At 61.9% G+C, this 19,089-nt stretch overlaps 2 protein-coding genes across 3 annotated transcripts in view; one reads left to right on the forward strand and one right to left on the reverse strand.

The window, feature by feature from the left end:
* Window positions 1-13,259, forward strand: part of FAM53B (family with sequence similarity 53 member B) — a 65,557-nt gene extending 52,298 nt beyond the window's left edge. Inside the window, exon 4 of the mRNA XM_024555483.4 lies at window positions 9,021-13,259. Coding sequence (XP_024411251.2) covers window positions 9,021-9,389 — 369 coding nt within the window. The 3' untranslated portion in view covers window positions 9,390-13,259. The remainder of the gene's footprint in view (window positions 1-9,020) is intronic.
* Window positions 13,260-16,325: 3,066 nt separating this feature from the next.
* The window catches only part of LHPP (phospholysine phosphohistidine inorganic pyrophosphate phosphatase), a 72,619-nt gene continuing 69,855 nt past the window's right edge, over window positions 16,326-19,089 (reverse strand). For both annotated transcript variants that reach the window (XM_053923173.1, XM_024555489.4), the window contains one exon: window positions 16,326-17,128. In XM_053923173.1, coding sequence (XP_053779148.1) covers window positions 17,120-17,128 — 9 coding nt within the window. In that variant the 3' untranslated portion in view covers window positions 16,326-17,119. The remainder of the gene's footprint in view (window positions 17,129-19,089) is intronic.

Consider the following 19,089-nt stretch of genomic DNA (forward strand, 5'->3'; position numbering starts at 1 on the left):
GCAGTGGCAGAGACTCCTCACTGGAGCTGCCTGGTTGCAGAGAGTATGGTCCAGGCCCAATGTTGATATTCAGCACAGGCCCCTCCACAGCCCCTTGGGGTCTCCCGGCACCCCCTATGCCCTTCAAGAAAACCTCTGCTGGGTGCCTGCCCTGGCCGGCAGCTGGACCTCTTGCTGGGCTGGGTTTGGCCTGGTCCTGGCAGATGATGCAGACCTCCTCCCGTTCTATCCCCCCTCATCCCTGCAGCCCAGCAGCCCCTGCGGGGACCCTCTGGGAAGCAACAGCTGAGGGTGCCTGGGTGGTGACCACAAGCGTTCCAGAGTCCTGTAAGCATGGCGCAGTTCCCTAGATTTCGGTACCCGCTCTAGCTCCCACTATAGCTCAGAGGGACAGGGCTCCGAGATGGGGTGCCCGCCCCTGGGGCACCGGGCAGAGCTGGGACTCCCAGCTAGGTCTCCTGGTCCCGAGATGCAGACCCAGCCCAGCCACGGTGCTGGATGTGGCTGGAGAGGTGGGGCTTACCCAGGAGGCCAGGCCGCCCCAGGAAGGGCACCTGGTGGGCAAGAGGCCCCCCGACCCCACCCGTAGCTCAGCAGGTGACACAAAGCCCTCAGGAGAGGCAGTCCTTCCTCTAAGGGGTCCTCAAGGCTCAGGAACACTACAGCCCCATGCACTGTCCCTGCCACTCACCTGTGGCCCTTCGGGCAGGGACAGCTGAGCCTTGAGAGGCGGAATGTACCCAGGAATGTCCTGCCACGCCCGCCACTATCAGGCATGTCCATGGCCACCTGCCCTGCCCAGGCGTGCTGGGACATGCTGGCTGAGCTGGGCTGTGCTGCCGCCTCCCTCCCCTCGCCCCCGTAGGACTCTGGTGGCCAGTGCAGCCTCTTGCCCCAGCATGCCTGGGGTTTCTGCTCCCAGGCTTGCCTTCCGGGGTGCCCGGGGGGGGGGCGGTCCGTGGCCCTGCTCAGGCTGTTTCCACCTGGGACTACTCATGGGGATGCTGGCCCCCTGCCTGTGTCTGGGTGCAGCTGGGCACTGTCGAGTGGGGTTAAAGCCTCGCATAGTAGGTGCTGTGCATTGCCTCATCTCCACCCCAAAGGGGCGGCTTTATTTCCCTATTTCACAGACCAGGAAAGAGAAACTCAGTTCGCTGAAGGAGCTCATGGGAACACCGCCCTAGTGGCAGTCAGGATTCTACCCCAGATGGACCGTTTTGAGCCCTCCATTTAACACCCAACTTCATTTCATTTCTCCCAGTGTCGGGGTGCAGCTATCCAAAGCCTGGCTCCGTGTCTGAGCCCTCAGCTTCTGTGCAGCCAGTCCATGGGCCTGACCTGGGGGCCCGCAATAGGAGGCTCCAAGAGGGCTCCGTGGGGCGGGGGAGAGGTTTATTAAGGGGGCAGTTCTGGCTGACAAGGACACCCCAGGGGAGCTTGGCAGATCAGGAAGAGCCTGAGTGGGCGGGTAAGCACCGTCAAGCAGTCGTGGGTGGCTGGGCCTTCAGCGCCCAGCAGACCGGGCCACGGGCCTTTGCTCTTCATGAACGCTTGGGGACAAAGGTGCCTGGTCAGGTCTGAGGTGCGTGAGGCAGGATCTGGCCTGAAGGGGGCCATCTGGGGCCACTGGGATGGAGGTCTGGTTCTGATGTGGCTTTGGTGCCAGGCCTCAGGCTGTGCCACCGCTGCCTGGTGTGGCAGCCCCTCAGGGCAGGGCTCATGCAGACGCCTCCCATTTTGTGGAGGGCCTGAGCCGGCAGGGCTCTCCCAGGACATGCCCGATCTGTGACAGGCTGGGGCCAGAAGCCAGGTGCCCACGTCCTATCGGGCAGTCGGGGGCACCACATGGCTGGGACGCCACCTCGTCAGCACAGAACTGGGGAGGCCCCTCTGGGGCCTCTTCTCAGGGGACCTGGGCAGTCCCCAGTGTCCTGTGGGTTGTTGGGGCTGGTCCAGTTAGTGGGGAAATGCCCCTCCTGGGAGAGCCCCAGAATGTCCCTGCACCCTGAGCAGGGTGCTGGCTCCCAGGAGTTAAGAGGGGTGGGCTCATCCTAAGATGGGGAGTGCTCCGTCTCCTGAAAGGGGCTACCCGTAAGGTGTGTGGAGGCGGTTTGCTCTTGGGACTCTCTGCGCTGAGTCCCTGTCTGAGTGGACGGGTCAGCCAGTTGTGTCTCCTCAACGTCTGCCTGCCTTTCTTTGTGATTCATGTCGTATTGTTGGGGAAGGAAGAAGAGATCCCCCACCAAACTGAACGGAAGCACAGCGAATCCGACCCTGTGTGCTTAACCTCTGCTTCCCGTCTATTCCCCAGGTGTAGAAGTACGATGGCAGGTGGAAATGGGGGTCCATGTTCACGTGCACCGGAATTGGAGACCCCTGCCCAGCCCTTCAGTGTGTGACCTAACATTCCCAAGGCACCCAGGTTCCCCCAGCCCCCCCAGACCTTCTGACAGGCTGCCACCTCCTTCGCTCTGGGAGGCGGGTGGGCACAGCTGCTCTGAAGGGCGGACTCTGGCCTGTTTGCATGAGGCTGGTACCCTCTGGGAGATGGTCCTTATTTGAGGGAAGCCGGAGTTTTGGGCACAAAGAAGCCCCCACTTTGGGTCACCCATGAAGCCTGCAGTGTCCTTCCAGGGAGCAAGAAGCCCCACCCCAGCCCAGTCGGCAGGCAGGGGCCACACGGACCCCACACAGGGGAGTCCCCCTCCTGCGGTTGTGAAAGCACCTCCCAGCCATGTGGAAGGGCCTGCCCCTGACTGCCCACGTGCGCATGTCTGGCCCCGTGTGGCCCCTTTACCTTGTGGGGCTTGGCCTTTCCTGTGTTTTCAGGTTCCGGGCTTGTGTAAAACTCAGAAGTAATTTGGTGATTCCTGAGTGTGAGCACGTGGGGCTGGCAGGGTTTGTTTTTGTTGTTGTTTTGTTTGTTTGTTTGTTTGTCTACGCCATTTTGCGAAGTGCCATTTTAAAGACACATAAACCTGTTCTTGCCAATAAGGAGAGCAGGAAAGTCAGAAAGAACTTAAGGAGGAGATGGAAGTGAGCTTGATGCACTTAATCTACTAGGCAATTCTGTGACTTTGGGGCTTCTATTAGCCTGGTGGTACAAATGAGAAACTGAGGCTTAGAAGATTGGTGGCTTTCCGAGGCTCCCCAGAGGGCAGCCTTGGGCTGGGTGCCAGCCCAGGCTTGTCCAGCCTTTTCCATGCCACCGTCCATCCCCAAGAGAACGCCCTCTGAGGCGTGGCCCACCTGTCAGGAGGTCTGGTTGGTCATAGTGTGATTCGGGAAGGGTCCCCTCCCCACACTGGCCTCAGTCTGCCTACCTAACAAGTGGGGCTATTTAACTGGTTGGTGATTTGCTCAGGACCCCGTGTCTCTGGAAGCCAGTGTCTGGGACAGACCTGGGGCGGCAGGGAGCCGGAAGGGACAAGTACGCTTCACCCTGGGCCCGCCTTGGACCCGCTTCTGTGCCCCGACGCCACCTTTGTCTCAGCAGTGCGCCAGTCTTGGCCCTCTGCCAGATGCTTGTGCGCCGTGAAAAGGTCCCTCCACTTCTCTTGGGCAAAGAATTCTCTTCATGCCACACGGAGAGCAAGGTGGTTTCACAAGCCCCGGCCTGAGTGTGTGCTGGCCGGGACGTTCACCGCAGAAACGAAGTGTTTGTTTGCCAGTTGTGAGGGTGCCGGGAGGCCCTTTGGCATCAGCCTCACCACTCCCGTGTTTGGGCAGGCTATCTGCCCCCTGGGGGCCTGGTGCAGGAACAGCGTGAGCCTCAGTGTGGCTGTTCCAAGGATGGGCAGGGCTCTGGGCTGCCACGGCCTTATCCTGCCCAGAGCACCCTGCGGACCTTGGGGCTGGATGGACACACAGCCTGAGCCAGGCGGGCTGACGGGCTGGTCCTTCCCTCCTGCCCCCAGGCTGCACGGACCACCTGGCCCCCGGGCCAGGTAGTGGGGTGCTGTGTGGGCCAGCTGGGTACCCACGGCGCGGGGCTGGCTTCTAGAGGGAGGGTGCGGAGCTGGGCCTCAGCGGGTGTGGTGGGTGAGGAGAGCCTGCCAGGGGGACGGGTGCTCAGTGAATGCCTGTGGCCTCTGCAGCGGCGAGATGAGGAAACAGAGGCACAGGAAGGCATGGACTTCCTGGTAGCAGCCCAGAGCCTTCCTCCTCCACAGACGTTTCCTGCCCCCCCCTTCCCAGCTGTTTGATCCTAAACCGGGGATCTTTGGAGAAGAGCCTGGAAAAGCCTGAATATCCCTTACGAGATCAGGGTGCTCACTGGGCCCCAAGAGCTCCCCTGGGGCTGCTTTCTTTCCTGTTTTCAGGCCTCGGCAACCTGGCTGTTGTTTCTCTCATTCCTGAGGGTAGGGAAGCCGTCGGGTAAAGGCTGCCCCTTCTGGGGAAAGACAAGTTGAGCCTTCCACAGAAACAGCCCTAAGTCGGGTCATCTCCAGCACCTGCTGGACACCCAGCCCACCTGCAGCGCTGGCTCAGGGCAGCTGTTCGGGGAGGCAGCCTCCCCGAATCCCCCCCACCCCGCCCACTGACCTCTTGGGCCCAGGGCTTCCTGTGAGAGAGTCCAGCCTCCATGCAAAATTCAGACTTATCAAAGACAGATTAAAAGATAGGCCAAAAATATTCTGGTGCTTTTTTTCCCCTTTTCTGAGATAGTTAAAAAAAAAAAACAAACCCAGGAAACCGCATGCCTTGCAGTCTTGGTTGTCTCTGTGCCAGCTTCCAGCATAAATGAGACTCAGAAAATTTCCAGGCCGCTAGCCATTCTCACGGCCGGGTGTTTTCTTGATACTTGGAGGGTTCTGTCTCACGTGAGTGTCTGTCTGGGGAGGGAACGCCTCCACGGGGCCAGAGCCCTGGGCTGGCAGGTCCCCGCAGAGGGCCGTAGGCTCCGGGAAGTGTCGGCCGGGCTGGGTACCTGGTCCAAGCATCCTGACCAGTAGGTCGGGCCCCTCATACCCCAAATCTGTGACACAACAAGCCCCATCACCCTGGGTTTAAAATGAGGCAGGTGGCACTGACGGGGGCCGGGTCAGTGTGCCGGCCTGGGAGGTGTGTTTGTCCCAGCTCGAGGGTGAGAGGTGCCCCTCAGAAACCACAGCGCCCCCGCAGACTCGAGGCAGGCCGGCCCCCACAGCTGGGCTGTTGACAGACCCTGCCGGCCGGCCTCAGACCCGGCCTGGCGCTGCCATTTCGGAAGGAGCAGCAGTGCTGACGAGCAGCGGCGTGCAGAGTGCTTCACCGCCTGTCCTAGGTGGGTTCCTCGAAGCAGGGCCTGAGACGGGTGCTCTGGGCTGAGTGGGGAGGCCCTCAGAGCACCAGTGAGGGGGGGGTAAGGAGAGTGGGCAGGACGTGAAGCAGTCTCAGTGGGACCCCACAGGGAGCTCTGCAGTGTGAGGAGCCCCTTGGATGTGGTCCCCCCCCCCCCCCCCCCCCCCGAGCCCTGGGCAGCACTAGACCCCTATGAGCCAGACCCGGGCTGCGGGCTTCTCCCCGCCCTCCCCCTACTTGTCTCTTTCTCCAGGCCCATCCAGGTGCCTGCTGCCCGGAGGAGGAGAGTATAGGAGCACACATCTGCACGGAATGGCTGTGTGGGGAAGATGCAGAGACTGGGTCGGGTAGGGTGGCGGCTGACCACGTGGCTAGCTGCAGCAGAGGCCTGACTTTCAGGGGCTCCATTCCTGAGCCACCTCAGACTCTAGGACTGGGGTGCTGACCAGTGTCTTCAGCCACTGGCCTGCAGCCACATGGACAGTCTGAACTTTTTACTTGGGCACACCTGTGCCCAACCAAGCAGGTGACACTTGTCCGGGACAGCGTGGGACTGAGTGTCCTGAAGCACCTGGAGTGCTGTGTTCACGGGGTGCTTTGAAGTTGTTACAGCTTTGCAGGTTTCCCCAGACGTTTCCGAGGGCACGCAGGCCTCTGGGCCTCCAGCAGACCCACGCAGCATTCCTCTGTGGGATCTAGGCGTGATACACACCCTGGATGTCAGCCTGGGGCAGGCTCTCCCTGGGTGGAGCCTGGGCAGGACACACACTGCCCCACTGTGGCTGCCACACCCCTCCCCGGCAGGAGGGCGTGCCACACACAGCCGGGGGCATTTATCGGGCACAGGCAGCACTTGGTTTTCACTGTGGCTGGGTTTTGAGTCAAAGTTTTCAAGGTGACACTGGTGTTGTGGCCAAGGAGCAGGTGTTTTGAGGGCTATTGGGGGGGGGGGCGTTCAGTGGCCTCCTGGGGTTGGCTCGTGAAGACATTCACCAACCAAATCCTCGCCTTGCTGGAAAGCAAGGACCAATTACTTCAGATGGCCAGAGCAGGTGTCCCTGGGTGGCCTTGGCCCACCCCCCTTATCGGGCAGGGGGCCAAGGCCAGAGGGTGGGAGGTGTCTGAAGCTGGGATGCCTGTGTCCAGGCAGAGCCTGGGGCTGTAACAGCCTGCCTGACCTCAGCCTGCTCCGGGGCCTGCCGAGGCCAGGGCTGCATCTCTCGACAGTCCCAGCAGGCCAGGGTCCCCAGCGCCCAGATGCCGTCACATTTGCCGTAAAGTCAGGCAGAATGATCTGAACCGCCAGGGAAGGTGGACGCAGGCCCGGGAGCATTTCCTGTCCTGTTGTTCACACCAGTGCTTCCCACTGTCTTCACATTGCAGCTCGGGAGACGGGGAGCCCTGTCCAGGTGCTCAGCATGCTGGGGTGAACGGACGTGGGGGTCCCCGCAGGCTGAGGGTGTCTGTGTCTCGGCATCGCCTGTGACCCATGCCTGGCACTTCGGGCTCACCCTGGACGGTATTATTTATAAAAAGGGTCATGTGGCCACCCGCCCCCACTCTGCAGGGTAGAGAAGCGACCACTCAGCTGTGCTCTGAGCCCCTTGGCCGGGGGCAGCCAGCCAGCTAGGCCAGGGACGCAGCTGAGGTGGGGCTGAGGCCCGTGCCTGGGCTGAGCCGGAGTCAGCTCTCCTTCTGTCCTGGCCAGTAGAGATGGTGGCCGGGAGGCAGGAAGGGCCTCAGAGATGCCCCGCCCCATCACAGGCATCACGACAGGTTTGTGTTCTCACCTGGGGACATTTGTTTTGCGTGCAGAGCCGTTGGCAGCCCTCTGCTGTGTTGGAGGGGGATGTGCTCTGTGCAGACTTGGGGGGGGCCTCACTGAGCCCCCCTGTAGCCCAGGCCGGGGGCCAGCATCTGGGGTCCAGGAGATCTGACTGGTGGCCCAGCCCTCCCCTCCTTTTCCCCAGAGCCCCCCCGCCCAGTACCTCAGGCTCCACCTTTCTCAGGAGCAGAGCCGGCAGAATGGCCTCCTCTGCCAGGAGGTTAGGAACAATGAACGTGTGCTTGACAGGCGCGGCCACCTGCCTCCAGAGAGCGCCTTTTACGTTCCGTTCGCCGGACCAGCTTCAGTGGCTTGTTTGCCGTGCCAGCTGGTGGCCATGTTTATTTCAGAGTGGCACCCAGACACTAGGCTGTGAAAGGGCCGGGGCCCTCAGGACAGGCTGTGATCTGGACATCAGGAGGCATGCAGCGCTGCTCCAGGCCTCCCCCGTGTCACCCCCGTCCGCCCCCACCCCCGCGGATGCCCATCCCTTCTGTCTCGCCCCCTGGAAGGCACTGCATCGCTCCTGGTCCTGTCAGGGATCTCCTGGGCCGGCTTCCACAGCCTCCTGTCCCAGTTTTGCGTTTTGCTGTGAAAGCAGACGTTTAACTCAGCACCCTTGCGCACCGTGCCTGGCTGCCCCCTTTCGTGACAGGTGGCCCGAGCACCCTTGGGTGGCATTCAAGTTGCACCCACTGCTCAGGGCAGGCCGCAGGGTGCCTCCTTCCATAGGCCAGCCCCACAGACAGGCAGTAAGCAATGGGTGAGAGGGACAGGAGGTGGGGGGTCATTTTAAGCTCAGACAGCAAAGGTAATGAGCTTCACGTGCAAGACTGGCCACGTAAGTTGTGGGCCCAGTGCAGAGTGGAAGCACGGGCCCTTTTCAAAACCTTCAGAATCTCAAGATGATGGAAGCAGAGCTTTAAATCGAGCCTGGGGCCCTCCTGAGCGTGCCCATGAAGCCAGCCCCGCAGGCTGGGAGCTCGTGACAGCCACACTGCCGCACTGGGGCCTCACAAGGCCCGTTGCCGATCTCTTACAGATGAGGAAACCGAGGCTGGGGAGGCTGCGGGTCTGCCCGAGGCCCTCAGCTGGTGAGCCCTGTAGCATCTGCCACCTGAGTGCCCCTGGAAGGTCAGGGAGCCTCCTCCCCCTGGAGAGCCAGCAACTCAGCATCTCCAGGTGGGGCCTGGGTTCCCATGGAAACCAGCTCCCTGGATGGCTGCAGGGAGCACCAGGCCCACATCAGCTCCGCCCTCCCGTCACCCCTCCCCCGCCCCGGGTGCCAAGGGTGGATGGGGTGGGCATCCTGCCCCTTTGTGAGGCAGTGCAGCCTGGCAACTTTCCATTTGCGTCAGTGGGCACACTGCGGAATGTTCTCGTAGTGGCTCAAGGGCCTTCCTTGTCTGAAAAGGCATGCCTTCAGAACTGGGGCTGTGCAGGGTTGGGGTTCTTCTCTCCTCAAGTGAACAGCATGGCAAGGAATATGCACGGGGCTGAATTTTTGCTTGCACCCTAAGTTGTTTTCTTCAGGTAAAAATCCTAGAAGTGAAATTGCCTAAAGGGATCTGGTGCCCTGGTACCAGATCACCCTGCGAGAGGTGGCCCCCGCGGCCCCCAGAACCGAGTGTCGGCAGGCTCGCACTCTCTGGCCCTTTGTAGGTGGATAACTGAATTTTGCGTTTCTTTATTAACATGGTACTTGTTGGCCATGGTGTTTCTTCATGAGCGAATGGCCAACAGCCCCTTCTCCTTGCTCAGATGGTGGAGGAGTCCAGGGTTCGGGTGGTCTTCCACTGCCCAGTAGACTCATCTCCCCAGAGGCTTGGGTCTGGCTTGGTGGGGCGGGCGGTCCTTGGGTTCTGGGAAGGGACCGTGACCCTTAGTGACCCGTGTGTCTGTCCCCCCACAGAACTGTCAGACCTTCAGCAGCCTCAGCTGCCTGAGCTCCGGGACAGAGGACGGCAGCCCGCACGGCCCTTTCGCTCTCCACGTCAGCAGCACCAGGTCCTGGACCACCTTGCTCTCAGCCTCAGCCCCCGGCCCCGGGGGCAGGACCCCCGCCGGGACCCCAGTCCCTGAGCCTCTCCCCCCACCCTTCGACGACCACCTGGCCTGCAAAGAGGAGCTGAGCTGTGAGGAGTCAGATGGTGGCGCCCTGGACGAGGGCTGCGGCAGGTGGGGGGAGCCAGCCACAGCCTGGCGGGACCGGGGCGCTGCCGAGAGCAGCCCTTGCTCCCTGGACGGCGAGTTGGATATTGAACAGATAGAGAATAACTGAAGGGGCCACGGGTCCCTGGTCAGGGGTGGGGTACGTGAGGGTCCACAGCCTCCCTCTGGGCACTAGGTGGGCACTTGAAGGGGGCGCCCCACCCCTGGGCCTGACGGAAGCTTCCTGGAAGGCGTTGGGTCCTGGGGAGTGAGCCCACTCACCTCCCGGAGAGGCTGTCCAGCCTGCTGGGGCCCTGGCTGCGCTGCTTGGTGGAACGGAGCGCCCGGCCCTCACCAGCACGGCCGCCACGGGCCATGGAACTGCTGTAGCCGCCAGAGCAGCTGCTTGGTTTGGGTCTGTCTCCCCTTTTTCTTCGTGGGACATGGGCCACAGGCATCCCGGCCCCACCCCCAGACAGTATCCTAGCCCCGCTCGGCACGCTGGCCCTGGCCAGGTTTCCTGGCCCTGTGCGGCTTGTCGGGGGGTGCAGGTCCCCCCGGAGCTGTCAAGGCCCTTCCCGGCCTCCTGCTCAGGTTCCGCCTGGGGAGTCGGCCCCGCAGGATCTTTCACTCAGTCTCGTCTGTGCCTTTCCTCCCAGGCCTCCCTGCCGCAGGCTTGGGAAGTTCAGGAGACGTTTCCTCCTGTAGTAACACCAGAACCGGTTGGCCTTAATTCCAAGTGTGAGAGATGGGCCCAGGGGTGCCGGGGTGGCCCTCCACGCTGGAACTCTTGGGTTCCAGGGAACAACTTGGGGTGCTCGTTAGAGGCCATCTACGTCAGACACTGGGTGGATCTGTTGGCTGAAAACACAGACCCACTAACCTCTTCTGTGTGTGGAGAGCCAGGCCCGTGGCCCTCTGCTGCGCTGGGGGCTGCTCTGGCAGGGTCGGCAGGTGGCAGCCCCTCCCTGTGCTAGCCTGTCACTGAGTGATGAGCTTAGTTGATTCAGGTGAGTGGAGACTCATCACCATAAAAGGGCAACCTCTGGGAAATGTCCTTGGGAGGCAGGCACTGTGAACAGGCGCACAAGCCAGGCCCTGCGTTCGTTTGGGGCTGGAGAGGTCTGCTGGCTACGCTGGGGGCGGGCTCCACCCCCTGCAGGGTTCTAGGCACGTCCTCATTGGTGGAGGGGCAACAGGCTTTATCAGGATGGCCCATCCACCTCCAGGCAAGCCCCCACCCCACCCCCTCTGCTCAGCATAGGGAGTGGAGAGTATCAGTGTCCCCTCCTTGGGGCACCCCTGCACAGGCTCAGAGCTTAGTGTGCCTGCCCCCTCCCCAGCTCCTGGTGCCCGGCTCCTGGCTCTCAGGCAGCTCCTGACCAGCCCCGCTGCAGACCCCCCACGTTGGGGCTGCTCTCTTGGAATCAGGCTTTAAGCAAACTCGGCCTCTTCCACAGACAGTAGCAATCGGTCGGTTTATAAGCCATGGGCACCTTTTCCCAAAAGGCTGAACACAAGCGCTGTGCTCTCCGGAACCACCGACACGCACCGCGGGCAGTTTTGCCATAACTCCGCTTTGTGCATCCGTTCATAGCAAAGGCCTCCCTCACTTCTGCAGGTTAACTACTCCTCTTCTTTTTCCTAAAGAGAGATTCTAGTGGGAAGCTTTACTTAAACCTTTACTTTTTTATATCAGAAGAGGTGGCTCAGGTTCTGGTGTATAAGTGGCTGTTTCTACAAACCAGCAGTAAGATGCTCGCAGAAAACCCCGTCAGTGGCCTGGGAGGTGGAGTGGACGCCTCCGGTCAGGGAGCACGGGGGTATGCAGGCCCTGGGTGGGGCCGGGGTGGCCACCAGCTTCGCCTGAGTGGCTCCCCCCAAAGGTACGGCCCCTCAGGACCATGAAAAGCCAAACCAGAGAGCTGGCGAGGACAACCCGCCTAGCGGGTTGTGGAGGCCATGTGGTCTTAGTGGTAACCCAGCGGGGGGGCGGAGGAGTTTGGAGAGCACTTCTGCTTCTCCAAGTCCCCAGGAGGCCTGGGGTGGGGGTGCTGGCGTTTGGCTCACACAGAGAAGAGTGCCATGGCCTGCCTCTAAAGCAGCCATTCCTATGGGAGAAGTGGCGGGGCCCCGTCCCCTTGTCCACGCTGCAGGTGACCACAGTGAGGGACTGGGAGCTGAGCCAGGACGGGCCTAGGTGGCGGCCTCCAGATGCCTTTCCTCAGTGGCAGGAAGGGAGGCACACAGCGGTGGTTGTCACGGGGCTGTGGTGCAGGTGACCTCCCTGTGGACCAGCAGCCCAGCCCTGGGGCACTTTCAGGCAGAGGGGACCCTAGCCCGAGGCAGGGTTGGGCCCTTTGCAGCCTCTCTGGCCCCTCTTGGCTGTGCTTGCCAAGCTCCTGTCCCAACCCCGAGCCCACAGCGGCAGCACTGAGGGCAGAGGATGGCCCATGTCCCTTCTCAGAGAAGGATGTGGCCTTCAGTTGGTTTCATATTTGTCCTTCTGGTGGAGAGAGCAAGCTGCATCTAGAAGGTTCTGCCACACTGCCCAGGGAGGCCTTTCTGGTCTTGGAGCTCTTGGAGGGAGGCTCACCCAGGAGGCTCCCTCGGACCCCATGTGACTGTCCCCAGGGTCAGCGGGCAGACTGGCGGCTCACCCTTTAGGAACCTCACTTTTGTCAGAGTCCTGCCTCTTGCGTCTGATGCCCATGAACTCCTGCCTCTGGGGGGCGCCGAGGAAGTCAGAGCAGGAGGGAGGGCTGTGCCAGGCCACCCACCTGCCCTGGGGACCCCAGAGGACAGGGATGGGGTCATAGCTTCCGGAGAGCTGGGTGGGGAGAGGCTTACTGTCACGTGGCACCCCCACTCACCCCCAAGGAGCACCCTCTAAGGCCACTGGGCTCCCAGGGGCTGCCGTCTGCCCGTGAGGACCGGGCAGGGCTCCGGGCTACAGCCCCCCACCCCGTTTACATTGCCGCAAACCCTCTTGCCTTACTTTTGGTGGCTGGGACCTGGCCCAGGGCCCACAGGCACACGTGACGTGCAGGCCACAGGGGACCCTGTTCTGACCATACCTACGGATTTTCATTCTTAGAAAGCCTTACTTTTCCACACAGTTTTTGTAGCAGGAAAGTTTTGTGAATTTGTATGCTGAAAGAAAATTTCAATAAAGCAAAAGCCCACATGATAAAACGAAACCAAACGTCCACATGAGTCTCCCCGTGTAGCGGGGTGGGGTGTGTGGCTCCCACACCCCAGCGTTCAGGGCAGTATCTCGTCTGAGCAGCTTCCGTGGCATTGAAACCCCGTACAGGGGGACAAGGGGGGCGGCCGTTACAGCGCGGGCTTGGCCCCCATGCACCACACCTCCGTGTCTGCTTGTGAGGCCGGAGTTGTACGTTCAGCCTTGGGCCAGCCTCCTAAGTTGTGACCACCCCAGACTCTGTGACTGGGGCGGGGGCGGCCCCCCCCCACCGGCAGACGCTCTGCCCCCCCTGTAAGCAATGGGGCCACCTCTCGCCACAGCTGCATGGTTGGTCAGACCCCTCCCGTTGGTGCCCGCCCCAGAAAACCATGCCTCTTTAAGGAGGAAAAGAAAAGGGATGAGAGAAAAGTCCCAGACTGCAGCGGAGATCGCGTAGCCTAGGTAGGGTAGTCTGACCTTCTAGCGTAGTCTCGTTGGCAAATAAATGGTGTGTTCAGTGCGTGGGGGGATGTCCTGGCGCTAGGTGACAGTGCTGGGCTGTTTGGGGCCATGGTGTGCTTTCCTGAAACAGGACATCCTTTGGGAAGGGTGGCGGCCAGAGCATGTGGGGTCGGGCCGGGCCAAGCCCTGCCCCGGGCAAAGCGACCTGTGAGCCCAAGGCGCCGGGCCTGCCACCCACCGCAGCCTGCCCTCCGCACAGGCCAAGCTGTCTCGCACTAGAGCTGCTCTAGTCTCAGGAATTTGCTTGTTACTTTTACTGTGTAAATAAAGCTTCCTGGTTTAATGTCCATCCACCAGGAGCTGTGTGTGTGGTTTCTGTTGGGTGTGGTTAATCGGCGGGTCCCCATGCCTGGGGCAGAGCCTGGACCCTCCTGTCCCCTCCGAACCTCAGCATGGGGTCTGCAAAATGGCGATAGTGGACATCTCCAAGCTCTTGAGAGGCTTGAATGCAGGGGCTGTGTGAGTGACTGTGGCGGGGGAAGGCTGGTCAGGGCCATGACTGAGGTGGGGGGTCCCTCTGGAGGTGCCGTCTGGGTAGCCCGGTGCCCAGGGTGTGTGTGTGCTGAGGGTGGAGGGGCTCGGAGCCTGGAGCCCCAGCACAGCCACTAAGAGTCGGCCCCTCTGTAAATGGCTGAGTCCAGGGCTGTGGGGGAACCTGCCTTTCAGAGCCCTTGGCGGGGGCGTCAGCACAGCCCTCAGCCTCCCCACGGCGGGCTCAGGGCGGTTGGCCACAGGTCACAGTGCGCCAGGCCTGGCCTAGAGCCCTGCAGGGCCACCTGCCCACCAGTGCGGCCCAGGAGGTGGCACAGGCTGGGCCCCACACCCCATGGAGAACAGGATGGCTCGCCCCTGCACTGTGTGGGGCATGCGGGCACACAGTCCCTGTGCCTGCCCCTCCAAATCTGGGAACCCTGGCTCACCAGGCTGGGGAGACGCGTCTTGCTGCCGCACCCCAGCGTGGGCCTGTGTGCTCTGACCACAGGGTTGCCTGGGGAGTGTGCAGGGGCCCGAGGGTGCCCCCCCCCCCAAGTGCCCCCTGGGACTGTCAGACTCCACCCCTTCTGCATTTAGCAGCAGATCCCTTTTCAGACTGAATGGTCTATGATCACCTGGTGCCCGGAATCGGTGGAGGGAGGCTGGTGTGGCTGAAGCTGTGAGTGAGGGAGCCCCAGCCCTGCCCCCAGCAGCCTTAGAATGCCAAGGCCAGGGACCCAGGGATCCAGCTCACATCCCCTGTGACTGGCAGGGCAGAGGCCAGGGATCAGACACAGTGTGGCCCTGGACAGACCTCCAGCCCGAGTCCCTTACCTGCCCTCCTTGGACAAGGTCCCTGGCTGGGCTCCGGCTTGGAGGGAGCAGCGTCTGCTCTCCAGCTCAGCTCCCCCAATGATGGCGTCCTGCTTCTTGCCCTGGGGTCCCCCATGGCAGGGGTTGGGCACTGCCCTATCCTCCTGCACCTCTGGATTTGCCAAAGCTGGGACAGAGCCGCCTCTCTGGGCCCTCTCACACCTGCACCAGACATGACCCATCTGTGGGACTCGGGGCAGTGGGCTGGCTCTGAGCATGCTCCCCGAGTGTGGCCGGGCCGGAACACTTGTGGGGCTTAAACAGGAGTCAGCGCCAAACAACCCCAGTACGGATCCAGGCGCAGTGCAATGCGGACTGTGCTAAAAACACTCATCTCCTCGGGGAAAGGAAATGCCCCCAAATCTCAAGTTATTCTCTGAGTGACTGGGGGTTTCTTTTTATGCTTTTCTGTTGAATTTCCTACCCATTGATTTTATAATCTAAAAGGAACATCAAAACTTAAGAAAACAGGTAACGCAAAATGCCCAATGTGTTTATCGAAACAGGCAGTTTGGAGAGGGGAAGCCGGAACAGTGGGTAAATCACACTGGGCTAGGAGGTGGGACTGTGAGCACACGGGGCCCTCCTTGCACCCCCGTCTCTGGGCCTTTCCCACGCCTTTGAGGGACCCTTTCCACCTGAGCTGGCACCTCCGGGGCCAGGTGGCCGACACATGCCCAGTGGTGGGGACCAGACACCCCTCGGCTTGCGTCTCAGGTCAGCCCTGGACTCCAGTCGCACCCATGGCCAACAGTGCCGTCTGCAGCGGCCCAAGAAGTCTGCCCGCCCTGCTTGGGGGCATGAGGGGTCTGCACCAGGCCAAGGCCAGGGGCCTGAAAGGACCCAGGGTGGCTGCAGGACAGGAGTCATCATCCCAGTGACAGGACACCTGGTGTGGCCTGGTCCCCGTCTGTGCTGTGACGGTCTGCTAATGAAAAAATGAGGTGGCTGAGGCTCAGGGGTCACACGCCGCCTTTCTCCCTCACCCCCCTGGGCTGAGGGCCAGACCCCAACTCCGAAAACATCTCATCCCCAGAGGGAGCCAAGGCACTGACTGGCCTGGGGAGGGACCACCAGAACCTCCCCCCTCCACGGGAATGTGGAAGGGACTGGAAAAGGTACAGATGTGCGTCAGACCGGGATGCACGCCTGCAGGTGGGCCACTCTCTGCACCTCCGTCTCCTTACATGTAAAGGGGAGGTGACAGCGTCCACTCCACTGAACCCACACCTGGGGGGAGTGCTGTGTTGTCTGCCCAGACGGAGCAGGGGTCTGCCACGAGAAGGGAAGGAAAAGAAGCAGGACAGAACACTGCAGCCCATCCCCACCAAGTCCCCCTCCAAAGCCCCACCTGGGTTCTCCGACAAGCTGTGATGGGGGCCCCACCGAAGAGTGGGTGATTTGTGTATTTTCTAGCTAACAGGCTGAACACCCTCCCTTCCTCATGGGCCAGTGGCACAGCCCAGTGGCCTCACACCTTGATAAAAAGACGGTCACCACCACGGGTCACTCCTACTCCTGATCTAACTAACGGTGGCCTGCCTGCCAGGTCCCCGCCATGCCGGGGGCTCAGGTTTCGGGGTCTAGCGTTTTATCACCGTCTACTTTCATTTGGCCGGAATCCCATCCCAGGGGACCCAGGGCTTCTTTTATGTGACGACATCTCCCGAGATGGATCAGTGGCTTCCAGGCTGATTTGGGGAGAAGCAGACCGATCCAGTTAGCTGTTCGGCTGACCCCTGCTTTTGAAACCTGAACGGGGCTGCAAGTGATCGGGAAGGGGGAGGCCGCCTGCCACCGGCCATGGGGCTGCTCGGGAGGGAAGGCCCATGTTCACCCAGTCCACTCGTCCCCCCTCAGGGCCTCAGTTTCCCTGTCTGTTAAACGGAAGGGTTGGCACAGGGGGTGCATCTCAGGGCCCGGGCCCTCTGCTGTCTGGTGGCTCGAGCACACGGCAGGAGTGGGCCCACCCTCGCCTCCCAGTGCGCGGCCCTGGGCAGTCGAGTCGGCTGCAGGTCCGGTAGTTTATTGAACTGTCTCCTGCATACAGGGGGTACGCACACTCAAATCTACCAAGTTATGGCTCTAGAAAGGGCTCTCTGTGCCTGCGCCCTTGATCCATGGGTCAGCATTCTTGCTTCACAGCACGTGGTCTTCCAAGTGCCCCTGGGAGCTGCCCCAGCTTCTGGCTCCACGAGGGGTGGTGGGCGTGGTGTGTGTGTGTTGGGGGTTGCTCAGCAGCCACTCTGAGTCTGGGCAGGGGCTGGCCAGGGCGGGGCTGGGCAGGGCTGGTCACTGGGCTGTCCTGGGGAGGCCCGTTTTCTCCTGGCTCCTCACTACAATGCCAAGAAGGTTTGATCACACGGCAGTGGGCGACCGCTGTGGGGTCCAGGCGGGAGGAGCGCTGCAGACCACTGCTGACGAGAGCGCGTGGACTTGGGGGTTCCGGACACTCCGGAGCACCTTCTCTGGGGCCTGTCCCCCCGCCCCCACCCCGAGTTCACCAGGGCTGCACAGGCAGGGGAGCAGGATGTCGGGGGGATGCACTGCTGACTGCTGGGAGGCGGGGGGCAACGGGGCGGGGAGGGGGGAGACAGGAGGGGCTGGCAGCCCACAGCTGTCTGGCTGCCTTCCTCTCCCCTGCTGGTGGGGCTCTGAGTGGGCCAGGCCCTGGGGGGAGGGGTGTGGGAGGCTGGGGACCCTCCCCGAAGGCCCATCACTTGTCCGCGTGCTGCAGCAACAGGTCCACGGCCTCCTCGAGGTTGTCCACGAACCCGTCAGCCTTCACTTCTGGGTGGTGCTCGTCACTGGGCCTGCAGAGCAGGGCAGAGGTCAGTCAGTCCACACCCCAGCCACCCCCACTCAGGACACACATGCCCCCCTGACCGTTGCCTCCACCGGGAGACCCCCCAAGCCCCTGCCACCGGAAGCCGGCTCAGAGCACCGTGGCAGAGCGATCGATGGCCCCTGTTCCATCTGGGCTGCCAGCAAAAGGAACACCCCCTGGAGAAGGGGCCATGAACTTGACCCTGTTCTGAGTTCCTTCCTGCCCAAACCCCAGGGGGCCCACCTGCCATCTGGTTAGTGCCCTCCGAGGTGGCTCCCACTAACAGAGGGCTGGCAAAGCCACTCTCTACCTGGGATCTTGGGCCCGGGGCTTTCATCCGTTCCCCAGACATTCCCTGAGGTCCAGCTGGATGCTGAGGACAAGGAGGGCGAGACCACGCAGTATGTGCAGGTGCCTCTGGGGTCCTTGTGGCACCAAGGGGACCCCGCATGAGGGCTTCATGGAGGAGGGGCTGTATCTGCATCCGGGTGACATGGGGGGGGGGCTTTGATGGGGCATTGCCAAGGGGAGTGGCTGCGCTTGCCCAGGTGCTGACGCCCTTGCCCCCACTCCGTGCCCCTCTCCCCATTCCTTCCGGTTCCCTTGTCTCTCCACTACAGTGAGGTCTGTGCTGTGTCCACTGCTCAAAGTGGACAACACTTCTCCCAGCAAACACCCCCAGCCCGATTCATAATCCAGGCCCCTGGGCACCTGGTTCCAAGACTCCCCTCCTTGGGCACCTTCCTGGGGCCCTCGGGCCAGATTCACTGTCCATCAGATGAACTCAAGCCCAGGAGGGAACAAGAACTCTGCTCGCAAAGGAAGGTGCTTTGTAATGAGATTCTGGCCAGCCCCCCTCGGCGTACAGTACTCAGCCGAATGGCATACGTGGCTAATCATGCTTAATGACTTATCTTTTAAATTCAGGAATCCATTAAAAGAAAGGGTTGCATTAGCAGCCAGCCCATGTCTGCCAACACACAGAGGCGATCGTGGACTTTCATGTCTTAATTACGTGACGCTGCTGTGGGCTGAGGATGCAGGGAATGTGGAGGGACTCGTGCTGGGCCCGCCACCCAAAAGCCAGAGCCCCCACTCCACGCGCTGGCCAGTGATCGGTGGCCCGTGGAACCTCAGACCCGGCGCACTATAGAGGCTGAGCCCAGAAGCCCCATGAAGATGTGCCCTTGGCAGTGGCAATAGAGCAGAGTGGGCCCCGCTGCCCGAGTCTGGGAGCTGGAAGCAGAAGTGCATAGCCGTGACTCAGGGCAGTGGGGTTGGGAGGCCGGCCAGGAACCGGCTTGACCTCTGCAACCTGCCCCCCCCCCAAACCGGGCCTCTGTCCATGGGTGAGGCAGGGCCTTTAGTCCGTCCCTTCTGCCTTCTCCCCACTCCACTGGTTCTCCTGCGGCTCCCGTGTCTGCCTTCGCAAACTCTGCAGTGGCTCCCCACCGTGCACCTCACAGCCCAGCTGCTCCGACGAGAGGATGGGCCGTACTAATTAGGTGCCGGAGCTCCACAAGCCAGGCTCCGGCACTCAGGGCCCCCCGTGCTCAGGGCCCACGCTCTCCCACACCTGTGTCAAGGCCTCACCCACTCGGTCCCCTTTCCAGCTCTGTGCTCCATCCCACAGGCGAGTTGCTCTCTTCTGTGCACACATGGGACTGGCCCCCGGGCCTGCCTGCTGGTGCCCTGCTGACCTGGGCTGCCGAGAGGGAGGGGCCAGGCTTCCTGCCCTTGGGGGTCACCCACGCAGGCCTGGCACAGAGCAAGCACTGAGGAAGTCCACCACCAACTGAACGCGCCAAGGCCCCCCCAGGCAGGGTGCTGCCTGCCACCAGCCTTCCTCCCCCTCAGGCGCTGCGGGCCGAGGGAAGGCGAGGACAACAGAGGAGAGGACAAGGCCACTCTGTGTATGGGCCCTGACAGTGTCACACAGTGTCACAG

This window comes from Desmodus rotundus, chromosome 4 (genome assembly GCF_022682495.2).
Source record: "Desmodus rotundus isolate HL8 chromosome 4, HLdesRot8A.1, whole genome shotgun sequence".
Classification (NCBI taxonomy): Eukaryota; Metazoa; Chordata; class Mammalia; order Chiroptera; family Phyllostomidae; genus Desmodus; species Desmodus rotundus.